The sequence below is a fragment of the Heptranchias perlo genome, chromosome 17, assembly GCF_035084215.1.
Source record: "Heptranchias perlo isolate sHepPer1 chromosome 17, sHepPer1.hap1, whole genome shotgun sequence".
NCBI lineage: Eukaryota > Metazoa > Chordata > Chondrichthyes > Hexanchiformes > Hexanchidae > Heptranchias > Heptranchias perlo.
In genome coordinates, this window is record NC_090341.1 from 13,546,258 (window position 1) to 13,559,105 (window position 12,848).

Below are 12,848 nucleotides of genomic sequence, written 5' to 3' on the forward strand. Positions count from 1 at the left end.
TCACAAGTGGCATGATGAGTTTACCATAAAATGTGTGAGTACATTGCCACCAATCTCCTGACCACAGCATAAACATAGACCATAGCCTATTCCATGGTGCTTCCACCAACTGGAGAAGCATAGCATCAGCAGTGGCTGCTTGTCTTTCTGCAACCCAGTAATGGTAGGTATCGAACCTTGGATGTACGAGCGTGGGCTCTCGTATCCAGCCTCCAGGTAACGTCTTTCGGCAGCTGTATTATAGACAACCGCTTCAGTGGTGCCCATATTGATGCATTACAGCTTGCATCATGCCAACCACTTTGATGTTCTGGATGGCCAAGTTCAATGCCATGTACCAGGCTTACATGTCATCTGCTTGATCTGGAACTTTGTGACGTGTTTTGGCAAAGGGATGTGCCTGCCTTGAATCTGGCGCCCCCTCCAGTTTGCTCAGTGACTGTACAGTGTAAGCTGGAGCCCTCCTTCCCTCCCTGCAATCATTTCTCCTTTTTTGGCACAAACCCACCTCACAGTTTTGTTCTGGAACTTGCACAAGAACCCATAAAGGAAAGGCTTCCATTGTATGAAGGAGAATGGCTTGGATACATGTTTTATGCTACACAAACTTAAACTGCACGGGGATTTTGCTGCCAATGAACTACTTATAAACATCAATGATTTGCATTGATATCAAGTTATGAAATCTATGCAATATTCATGAAAATATAAAGAGTTTGGGGAAGCAACACAAATCTGAATAAGAATAAGAATCCACACAAAAATTCTCAATTATAAGCCTTTGACCTTTAGATTTTCAAGCAAAGAACTGTTAGTCAATGTCTGAATTGGAAATGCTTGCTGTCGCTCATTTCACTTGAGGATTCACTGTAAGCATCAACTCCCAATTTTAAATGAGTTCGCGGACTGGTTTTTCAATTCTCTGCACTCAGTTCTTCTTCTAATGAGATGTTATGTTCTTATATTTTTGGACATTAAGAGAATCAAGGAATATGGAATAGGGCAGGAAAGTGGGGTTAAGGTCGAAGATCAGCCATGATCTTATTGAATGGCAGAACAGGCTTGAGGGGCCATGTGGCCTCTTCCCGCTCCGATTTCTTATGTTCTTATGTTAAACCTTGGTGTCTATAAATCTTCTGTCTCCTTCAACTCAAACAAGCTCCTTAATTAATAGCAGCATCACCATGCTCCAATTCCGTATTCTACACAAGAGCAAATATTCCTCTCATTAGCATAGTGGAAGGTGCATCCCTTCAAAGTATCACATTTAGCTGTCAAAGTGAGTTTGGATAGTGTTGTGATAATCGAAAGAGTGGCTGTTTTATCCAGCATTTATTTTATTTGTTCTCAGGAGATGGGCGACGCTGGCAAGGCTGTGTTTACTGCCCATTCTTAGTTACCCTAAGATGGTGGCAGGCATTCTCCTTGAACCATTGCAGTCTTTGTGAGGGTGCCTCCACACTATTGTTAAATAGAGAATTCCAGGATTTGAATCCAACAACAATGAAAAAATGGTGATGTACATCCAACTCAGGATGATGTGTGACTTGGAGGGGAACTAGTAGGTGATGGTGTTCCCATGACATTGCTATTCTTGTCCTTCTCGGATGTAGAGATCATGAGGCTGAGGAGTGCTGTCTAAGTAACCTTAGTGAGCTGCTGTAACACATCCTGTAGATAATGCACACTGCAGATACAGTGCGGCTGTGGTGGACCGGATGGATAGTGAGTTCAGTGGCAATGGCACCGCTCGTGCGGACTACTTTGTCCTGAATGGTGTTGCGTTTCGAGTGTAGTTGCGGCTGCACCCAACAATGTGACTAGTGAGTATTTCATCACACTTCTGACTTGAGCCTAGTAGATGGTGGAGAAACACTGAGGGGTCAGGAGGGGAGCCACTTGTCACAGTATTCCCAATCTCTGCCCTTCTCTTGTAGACACGTTGTTGATATGACAGGTCCAGTTAAGCTTCTGGTCAATGGTGACTCTCAGGGCGTTAACGGTGGGGGACTCAGTAATGCTGATGCTGTTGAAGGTGTTGGCAGGTGGTTGGGTCTCTTTTTGTTGTAGATGGTCACTTACATGGCGTGAGTGTGACCTGTAATTCATCAACCCAAGCCTGGATATTCTCCAAGTTCTGCTGCAGGCAGGCATGGGCTGGCTTGTTATTGAAGGAGTTGTGACTGGAGCTGAACACTGTAGAATCAGCAGCAAACAGCCCCACCCCTGGCCTTATGACAGATGGAAAATCATTGATAGAACGGCTGACTATGGTTGGGCCAAGGACAGGCCCTGAAGAAATAAAACAGTGACTGTGATTATTGGCCTTTGACAACCATTTTCCTGTGTATCAGATACTACTCCAGCCACTGGAGACTTTTCCCATTGACCTCAGTTTTGCTAGGGCTCTGTGGGGCCATTACTCACTTGAATGCTGCGTTGATGTTAATGGCATCTGCTCTTTTATTTAGCTCTTGCATCCATTTCTGGATCAAGGCTGTGACAGAATCCGAACTGAGCATCAACGAGCAGATTATTGATGAGCAGGTGTAGCTTGATGATACTGTTCTTGACTTCTTCCATCAATTTACTGATGATTGGGAGAAGGTTGAACTGGCCAGGTTACATTTGTCCTGCTTTTTATCGATTGAACATACTGGGCAATTTTCCACATTGTCGAGTAGATGCCAGCATCATAGCTGCACTGGAATAGCTTGGCTAGCAGTGTGGTTAGTTTTGGTGTGCAGGTCTTCCGCACTACATCTGGAATGTTGTGATAGCGTTTACTGTGTCCAATGTACTCAGCCACTTCTTAGTGTCACATGGAGTGAACTAAATTGGCTGGACATTGGCATCCATGATGATAGGGATCTCAAGAGGACACCGAGTAGGATTGTCCACTTGGTATTTTTGATTCACATGCTGGACTCTGCCACAGTTAAGGATGGGATGCTCAATGAGCCTCCTACTTCCGTTAGTTGCCTAATCATCCACCAAAACGCTTGACTGGGTTTGGTAAGGCTACCGTTGGTTGTGGAACCACTTACCTCACTAGCCTGCTGCTTTTGGTGTTTAGCATGCAGGTAGCCCTGTGTTATAACTTCACTAGGTTGGTGCCTTATTCTAAGGTAAGTGTTAGTACTTGGATGGTACATGGATGGTATAACATATGATTTAGCGGCTATACCACACACTATGAAACCTCTGTCTCGCTCTATCATTCTGTGTGAGTCTCTTTCTATGAGTGTAAACGGAGCTATTATCTTGAATATGAAAAATCAATAGAAAAAAGATGACATTTGTATAAATATTGATTTAAAAATTGCAAACCACAATGATTGAGTTCAAAGCTGTGGCGCACTCAAGCTTTAAGACTCACAAAGTTTGCTCTTGCAGAAATACCATCAGTCCTTGAGTGCTACCATGTTTCTGGTACATTCCCAGCTATGTACTGTTTTCTGTGCCATCTTAACTTATTTGCCAAACAGGAATTGGCATCAACGTTCCAACCAAACCCTCAACCACCACCATCACAAACACAATCAAATGTAATAGGTAATTAATAAATGTATTAATATAGAACAGCTGAGTTATTTGCAGCTGATGTTTCTGAAATAATGGCCCCGATATTTACGGGGAGGCGGGGCAACTTTTAGCAGCTGGAAAACCTGGAAATACGAGGAACATGGAGGTCCTGCCGAATTTAACCGCAGGACCTCATTTGAATTTTTTTTCTCCATTTCCCACCGGGCAGCAAGCCAAATTGAGAGACCGGCCGACTGTCGGGCGGGAAGGCCTGCGGTAGAAGGTCACAACTGGGGACCGGAGAAGAGAGGAGGGAGAGATCGCACGGTGGGGGGAAGAGATCGTGGTAGGGAAGATTGCGGGTGGGCATCGGATTGCATCGTGGGGGAACATTGTGTCGCGGGGAGGGGGACTGGAGGTGGCGATGAGGGAGGCCGACCGTGGGGAGGGAGGCTGATCGTGGCAGGTTAGCTTGGGGGGAAGCACTCCTGATCCTCCTGGCCCACAAATAGTGCAGGAAAAGCACTTACCAGCTGGATGCAGCAGTTCTAGCCTCCCGAGGGTTTCCCGAGTCCTGCGACACCGGGCCTGCACCCCCGCACCCATTAAATCCAAATGGCTGCTAAATTCTGAGGCACGCAGCCTCATTAACATATTCTAATTACTAACCTGCCTCTCGAGAGAAGGTTACTTGTCCGCCCCCCAACCCGCCCCGGTTAAACCGGAAGTAGGCACGTTCGCAGTGGGTTGAGGTCGGGTTTCACATTTTTAAGAATTTAACCCATCCTGGGGGTGGGGGGGGTTTAAATTTCCCTCCAATGTCTGGGAAGTTGCTGCACATAACCTTTGAAACTAGTATGACAACATAAGTTGTTGCACTTACCAGGATCTGACTTGGAGAAAGTATCCACATCAAGAAGGTTCCTATCAAAGTAGAAAGGAGAAAGGAATAATTACTAAACCAATATATTATTATTAATTCCACTGTTTTCTAAGTAAAGGGCATCCAAAAAATTCTTTTGTGAGTTACTGCAACAGTGCACAAAATAGCATAAGAAAGCGGAGAATAAGGATAGGATATTTGGACCCATAAAAAGCATTTGTAGAACAGACCATGTACAATCTGTCCTCCTGGAGATTCTACCCCATCCATTTAATCTCCCAAATATTCTCTGATCCACAAAAGATTATCAAACAAAACCCCTGAATATTCATCATTCTCCATTCTCCACATGTTCCTGGTAAGAAGGTCCACCTTAAGCAGCAGCAGCTCATTTGGTGCTCCAATCATGCAACATTTATCTGATGCTGGAGGGGGCTACAGAATCATAGAATCATAGAATGATACAGCACAGAAGGAGGCCATTCAGCTCATAGTGCCTCTGCCGACTCTAAGAGCTATCCAATTAGTTCCACTCCGCTGCTCTTTCCCCACAGCCCTGCAAATTTTTCCACTTCAAGTATTTATCCAATTCCCTTTTGATAGTTACTATTGAATCTGCTTCCAGCACCTTTCAGGCAATGCATTCCAGATCATTACAACTCGCTGTGTGAATTTTTTTTCCCTCATGTCACCTCTGGTTCTTTTCCAATTACTATAAATCTATGTACTCTGGTTACCGCTCCTTCTGCCACTGGAAACAGTTTCTCCTTAATTACTCTATCAACACCATTCATGATTTTGAACATCTCTGACAAATCTTCCCTTAACCGTCCCTGCTCTAAGGAGAAAGAAGCAGACTGTCTTCATCCAGTCCATTGGTTTTTATATGGATTTTGAAGTCTTCTTTTCTCCCACTGTGACCCTCAAAAGACATAAGGGGAAAAATTCGATAAGGGTCCGTTTTGGGCGGTGGTAACACGATGCGTTACCACCCCGCGCCTGACGGACTCTGCGCAGGCAGGACGCAAGTTTGGACCCAAGGCCTTGCACGTGGAATCAATGCAATTCGCACTTTCCGCCACCAAAGGGAGCTCAATCTCTTAAAGGGAGGATGTTTCTTAGAAATCTCTTAAAGGTAGCTGGTACCTGTTATTTGATGAAAATAACAGTCCACTGTCTGTGATGAACTCGATTCTTTCCCCTCAAGACATTCTCATTCTCTACTTTGCCACTTAGACATTCTCATTCTCCACTTTGCCACTTAGACATTCTCATCTGCATGGAGTCCGAACTGAGATCAGATATCACACACATAAAATACAGATGCAGATCCCATCCCTATGTTTAAACACTGATGAGTTATGTTAAAACATTGAATAAAGGTTGCGCACTACTAAATCCCACAGGCCTGCAAGAGTGCATGCACCAAGGTTCTCTGCTGATGCACTAGAGACTTTGGGTGCAAGGGGTAGACAGAAGGAGGGACATCCTATATCCGCAGTGGGGGGGGGGGGGGGGCAAGACGCCCTCTAACCTTTATTCAATGTTTTAACATAACTCATCAGTGTGTAAACATAGGGATGGGATCTGCATCTGTATTTTATGTGTGTGATATCTGATCTCAGTTCAGACTCCATGCAGACAGTAGACTGTTATTTTCATCAAATAACAGGTACCAGCTACCTTTAAGAGATTTCTAAGAAACATCCTACCAACTGCACCACACACTACACCGCCCATCCCCCACATACCAAAAAACTCTTTCCATCAGTACTCAACTCTTCCAATCAGATGCTTCCTCTCACCCTTACACATTACCACTGTTTCAAGCCAATACTGGCAGCTATTCAACCATGACAGGCACATCACCCAGGCACACGTCTCGTTTTCTTGCAGAAGGTGGCGTATATCAAGAGGCAGCAAGTGGCAGTGGCATTTAGCCCCTCGAGCCTGTCCCACCATTCAATGAGATCATGGTGGACCTGTGACCTAACTCCATATACCCGCCTTAGCCCCATATCCCTTAATACCCTTGGTTCAAAGAAATCTATCAATCTCCGATTTAACATTCACAAGTGAGCTAGCATCAACTGCCGTCTGCAGAAAAGCATTCCAAACGTCTCCCACCCTTTGCGTGTAGAAGCATTTCCTAACTTCACTCCTGCACGTCCTGGCTCTAAATGTTAGGCTATGTCCCTGCGTCCTAGTATTGAAGTCTAGGAGACCTCCAAAAACAGTTACAAATGTCTCGCCAGCCAGAGGCAATAATCCAGCCACTAACCTGTAAATCCTGCATGGTCCCTTTAAATAGCGCCGGTGGGGGGTCCTCCAGGCACTCTAAGACACGTTCAGATGGTCGGGTTAAGACTGTGCGTTGAGTTGAGCGTTAAGTCTCAAAATGGTGTCTATCATTTTAAATCAGCGTTTCACACTGATTGAATCCATTTTCTCTCTACTTTATATGATTCCAGCGTTCGTTATCTGCGCCTGCGCAAACTCCTGTACCAAGATGGCGTTTGGCACACGTCACGCTGGAAACGTGCGTGCGCATCCAAGATGCCATCTTGGATGTCAGAGAGGCCATATAGCACCGAAACAACGGGTGCTAGAAGGTCCAATTTAGCGCACATTAACTCACCCAAGCATCTACCACCCCATTTACTTTAGGGTTGCCTCCAATGGCAAAAGCACCATCAGCAGCAACTCTGTAAAGTAAGCAAAGTGTCATCAGCGCAGTTGGTGGTACCAAGAGTCACCTTTGGAGGGCATTGCTGATCTGTACGGACTTTCCTCCAACATCAGTCACTGACAAAGGCAGGCTGCTGGTACAGTACTTTGGCATTTCAATGAACAATGCCACAGAATGATAGGGCGCAGCATTCCAAATATGGTTAGTCCTTGGTCTCAAGTGGAAGTGGGGAGATGTCAAGTAGAAATGAACAATTTCCCCAGAGTGAGGAGAGAGTGACCTTCTCTGTGGAACTTCAATCGTGGCACACTAATCAGTCCCCGCAGGCCCTGACCACAGCCGTGCAGACTATGGATGCCAATATTTCTGCCGCCTTAAATAGGAAGACAGATACCTTAGCCATGGCCTTACACTGACCCATGCTGCTCCCCCAAAGAGAGGTAGGAATGATGTGCCGCTGGTCAGGAGAGGGATGATGGCAAAAGGGGACATGGAAATGGGAACTCCAATCAAAGCGCTCCCATGTCTCACCCGTTGCCCACCCCCGCACCCCCCAACCGGTATCTGACATGCTGCCTCCTCTCCCAATGGCCGAGTCTGCCTCTGCACAATTGCAGGTGGAGCAGTCTTCGGCGGGACCCTCGTGGGCTCCAACACCCAGAGGTCATCGGCCACGAACACCTCAGAAGTCGGAGCAGGGATTTGAGCAGCCTGTCTCTACCTCTGCTGAAGCCACAGGGGTTGCACCACGTAGGAGCATTAAGGAGAGTAAAGGGGAGTGCGTGGGATGTGATAGTTACTTTGGTCCAGTGTGAGTGACCAACTGAACCTTCGAACTATTAGGGCACCCCTGGCATCCCAAGCAACAATGTGAGCGGCTGGTCTGGCGTTGGGAGCCCATCTTCATCTTCCTCCTCTTCCTCATTGGAATCCTCATCAGATGAAGAGTACTGAGTGGCTGGTTCCTCCTCCACCTTTAGTCCTCGCTGCTACGCAATGTTGTGCAGAATGCAGCACACGGCAATTATCCTAGAGACCCTCACTGGCGAGTACTGAAAGGCGCCTCCAGACCTGTCCAGGCACCTGAAAGCGCATCTTGAGCATGCCGATGGCTTGCTCGATGACACATCTGGTTGTCATATGGCTGTCGTTGTACCGCTTTTGGGTTCATTGCTGGGATTCCTCAGAGGTGTCATCTGCCAGGTCATTCCAGGTATGAACAGGTCCGGGATGTTGGACAGCCGCAGTATTAAAGCATATATGGGAGGCCAGCTAGAGACATGAACCCAGGTGCCTGGTCATTCTGGTTATTGTCATCACAGGGGAAGTTTACATACCTCCCAGCCCTGGCAAACAACCTATCAGTCACCTGCCGTATGTATTTATGTGCAGCCAACTGGGAGACCTTCGGTATGTCTCCGGTAGTGCCCTGGAAGGGACCAGAGGCAATAAATTTGAGGGCGGTGGTGACTTTCACAGCCCACCAGGTCCAGCAGCCTTCGAGGAGGCTGCAGATGTCTGTGACCACCTAACGTGACAACCTCAGCCTTCGGAAGCACTGTTCTTCCGAGAGGTCAAGGAAGCTGAGCATCTGTCTGTAGACCCTGTTAAGTGGGTAGTGCCTTCTGCAAACTCAGCCCCCCTGTTGTTCCCCTCTCTGCTGGCCACCTGCAGCTCCCTGCACAGCACGACCTTGCTGCTGCTGATGCTGATTGTCTTCCTTGCCTGAAGTCCAATCTAAAGCAGCCATGGCACCACCCATCCTGATGTTCTCTGTGTGAACACCTCCAAACTGTATAAGTGCTTCTGTCACAACAAGAACTCTCAGCAAACCAATTCCTAGAGGGAACTGAGAAAGCAGCTGTGAGCACTGATCCTTTATTCATATCAGGACACCTGACCTTAACCATCTCAATGAAGTGCCGTTCAATCTCGCCTCTGTTTTACTGCCGAGTTTCCCGAGCCCGTGCAGGAGGCATTAACTTCGAATCGCTGCCAAAGGACTCTTATTAACATATTATAATCACTGACCCACCTCTCCAGAGTGGGTTACTCGGCCGCTCCCAAACCCGCCGCGGACAAACCGGAAGCAGGCGCGTTCGCAGTGGGTTGGGGTCGGGTTTCAGATTTTTACAATTTTAACCCCCCCTCCCCCTGACCCTCTCCCACCTGTCGTGCGGGTGTTAAAATTCCCCTCCGTGTCAACATTTAAGATAGATGGTTAGATAGATGTTTGGAGGAAAGGGGGATAAAGGGATATGGGAACAGAGTGGACACAAGGGATTGGGGCTACTGCTTGTGTGGAGGCTAAACACCAACATGTGGAGGTTGGGCCAAACTGCCTGTTCCTGTGTTGCAATTGTTACATAATTCTATGTAACGATAAAGAGAGGCAGAATGGCATGTTAAAGGCGCCTAACTGCAGACAGGCCTCTGAGAATGTTGGTTTTCTCAAGATGAATTAATGTTACATGTTTTAAATGTTTAGAGCTCATGAAATCCCAGCCCAGGAGCAAAAGGAGGCTGGAAAATCGCGTTTCAGTACACTGTGCCAATGAGCAAGCCCAAGCCATCGGTTGCTGTATTTACCGATATTCCTGCATCCCAGGACACAACCTGATGGGGACAATTTTAAACTCTGCACCCCCCCCCCCCTCGCTTGGCGGGAACTGTGCGGTGGGGGAGAGTTAAGATGGTGGAGGGGTGTCATGCTGCATTCCCGCCCCAACTCCACCCCTCTCCCCAATCCCCACCCCACCCCACCCCCATCCCCCCTCACCCCCACCCACCCACCCCGCGCCATCATAACTTAGCTCAGAATAGGTGGGGGCCTACTTTACATGGAAAAGTCGCGGTCCGATTACCTCATCGGCGCCGGAAAATGATTTTTACTCACAGATTCAGGAGGTCCGCACGGGGGCCAATCCCGAGAGCTCTACCAGGGTGGGAGTCCAGGGAGTGGACAGGAGAGGCCAAGGTAAATTAAAAACCTTCACTTTCATGTGGAAACCTTGTGGGCCAGGAGGCGCAGGAGTCCTGCCCTGGGCTCCATATGGAGTCCTTGGGCCTCCCCAGCTCTGGCCTTGCCTCTCCCTCCCAGTGCCAGGATCTTCACCCAGTATTAACCATGCCGGGGACAATTCCCTCGAGTCCTCAGCGACCTCGGGCTCCCGACTCGATTTTTGGGCAGACTAAAGTGCTGGAATATTTAAATGATGCCAGGGAGTTAAAATGGCCCAGGCCTCACGCCTGAGCTCCCTGTGGGGGTTTCCCTCCCTCCCTGCACCCCGCCCCCACCCCCGAGTTAAAGTTGACCCCAATATCTCTGAGAAAAAAAACAAACTTAACTGTGTTAGGACTTGTTTTATAGTAAACTTCGCCTGCAACTCTCTATAACCCCTTCTATTACCTCCATTTTGCACTCTTTATTACTCTCACATACCATTCACTATCAACCTCTCTAACACACTCTATCACCCATGTATGCTCACTAGTACACAGTCTGTTATCTTTATTTTGAAAATTAGGACACAGCAAGATGCAAATGGAACTCAGGACATGGGAGTGGATGTCATTATCTGCCTCTTTCCCTCAGTACATCAGTCAAGTGATGCTTATACATCTGGTAGCAGTCAGCCACATATCCATTTTGTGACTTTTTAATTCTCTTGCAGAAACTATTGTTCTTTCTCAAGTTCCTCTGCATTCTTTATTTAAAATTCCTGCTTGAAATTCTAACTTACTTCTCTTTCCCCAGGTGACTAGATGCTAATGATCTCTTGATGATACATTCTGAAATAATAGCAATCATAACTGGAATAATGTGTCAATTTCCCTGATATTTTATACATTCTTATTTTAATAAGCAAGAGCTCTGCTCTTACTGTAATTGCCACTGCATTTTCATTGCAATAATTTCATCTCAAAAGCTCTTTGAACATTCTCTCCATCTTACACAGTAGGGTCAGCAGCTTTGTGACTGGCAAGACCGCTGTAGTGGTGAGTATTAAAGCCTCTCGAACATGGAGTTTTATCTGGGAGAGGGGGAATGATTAAATATGTTTCTTGCAGTCTAATGGCGGGGTGGGGGGGATCTCCCCATGAGTAGGCTTGAGACTACAATTCTATTATTTGCCCGGAATATCATGCCTTGATTACTTGCAAAGACATTTTAATAGAGATAATAAACTTCAAGGCAAAGGCAGACAAGCAAGGGTTTTCCTTTAAATGGAAGAGCAGTCAGAAGCACAGATCTGCCCTCTCACAATCTGACTCACTACAATTACTCTCCATTCTACGCACAGCTGTCATTTAAAGACACTGACAGCACTTGTTCTACAAACCATTAGAGAGGTTAACTTTCAGACAAATATTTAAGAATAAGAATTGTCTAGTGTGGACTGCTCTTGCACCCCTAACTGGGAAATGTTTTAATGTCAGGCGAACATTTTGTCTATAGACAGATTTCAAGCTTTTCAACCTTACAGGGGAAGTATTTGAAAATTAAGAACTGTATTTTTGTTTACTGCACCCATGCAGTACTTCACAGAAAAATCAAACTTTTTCAAAGTTTTGGAAGTATGTCAGAAGTGCTGGCAAATAGTTTTTTTGAAAGCGAACAAGCTGATTTAAAAATAATTGGACTGGCAGAGGCAGTGCAAAAATCTTTTGCATTCCATCAAATATTCGATTCTACTTTAGCCCCAGAACACAGGGAACTTTTTGGAAGTATTCTTGCCCACTTAATGACTTCTACTGTTGATCTCTACAAGCGTATGTTCTTATATGTGAAGGCCTGGAAATTCCACTGGGGCCGTTCCGCTGATACAAGTGCAATGGGATGAAGCCGCCATCCATCCTAGCCTGAAGTCATTGACTTGTCCCAAATAATGGGAATAGGGTCATTTTCATGGTCCTTCGGATGAGATGTTAAACCGAGGCCCTGTCTGCCCTCTCAGATGGATGTAAAAGATCCCATGGCACTATTTCGAAGAAGAGCAGGGGAGTTCTCTCCGGTGTCCTGGCCAATATTTATCCCTCAACCAACATCGCTAAAAAAACAGATTATCTGGTCATCATCTCATTGCTGTTTGTGGGATCTTGCTGTGCGCAAATTGGCTGCTACATTTCCTACTTTACAACAGTGACTATACTTCAAAAGTACTTCATTGGTTGTAAAACGCTTTGGGATGTCCTAAGATTGTGAAAGGCCCTATATAAGTACAAGTCTTTCTTTCATCATGGTTGGGCCAAGCCACCAGTGACTGCAAGGGCACTTCAGAGGCAGCCAGCCCAATTCATTTTGGTAGGAGAGCAGCCTACAGTGGCACTGCCTGAGTCTCTCCTAGGCCCATCTGGGCTGAAGAGAAAGAAGTCAAGAAGTCTTTGGTCGAGAAAGGAACCATCCTGCCTCTTCAGAAAGACAACTGATACTAAACATTTGGGGCCTTTCACACCAGCCTCCACTGAGGTCTTTTAAAGACTACTGGGCGGAATTGCCAGGATCTCCTGCAGGCACCTCCTTTGGCATAGTGGGGCGAGTGCAAGATCTGGCCACAGCAATCCCTGCCAGAAAACGGCTACCCAGAAATAACAGGGTGGAATCCTGGCAGAATCTGCCTTAAATTCCATCTATTCTCCGCCCACTATCTGCCCTTCATCCAGGACAGAATTTTGGCCCCATTGTGTAAAGAAAGAAAGAAAGACTTGCACTTATATAGCACCTTTCACAACCTCAGGACGTCCCAAAGC

General features: G+C 46.5%; 1 protein-coding gene across 1 annotated transcript in view; it reads right to left on the reverse strand.

Annotated features, from left to right (window-relative positions):
• LOC137334066 (copine-9-like) overlaps window positions 1–12,848 on the reverse strand; it is a 346,820-nt gene that overhangs the window by 287,622 nt on the left and 46,350 nt on the right. Inside the window, exon 3 of the mRNA XM_067998520.1 lies at window positions 4,409–4,449. Coding sequence (XP_067854621.1) covers window positions 4,409–4,449 — 41 coding nt within the window. The remainder of the gene's footprint in view (window positions 1–4,408; window positions 4,450–12,848) is intronic.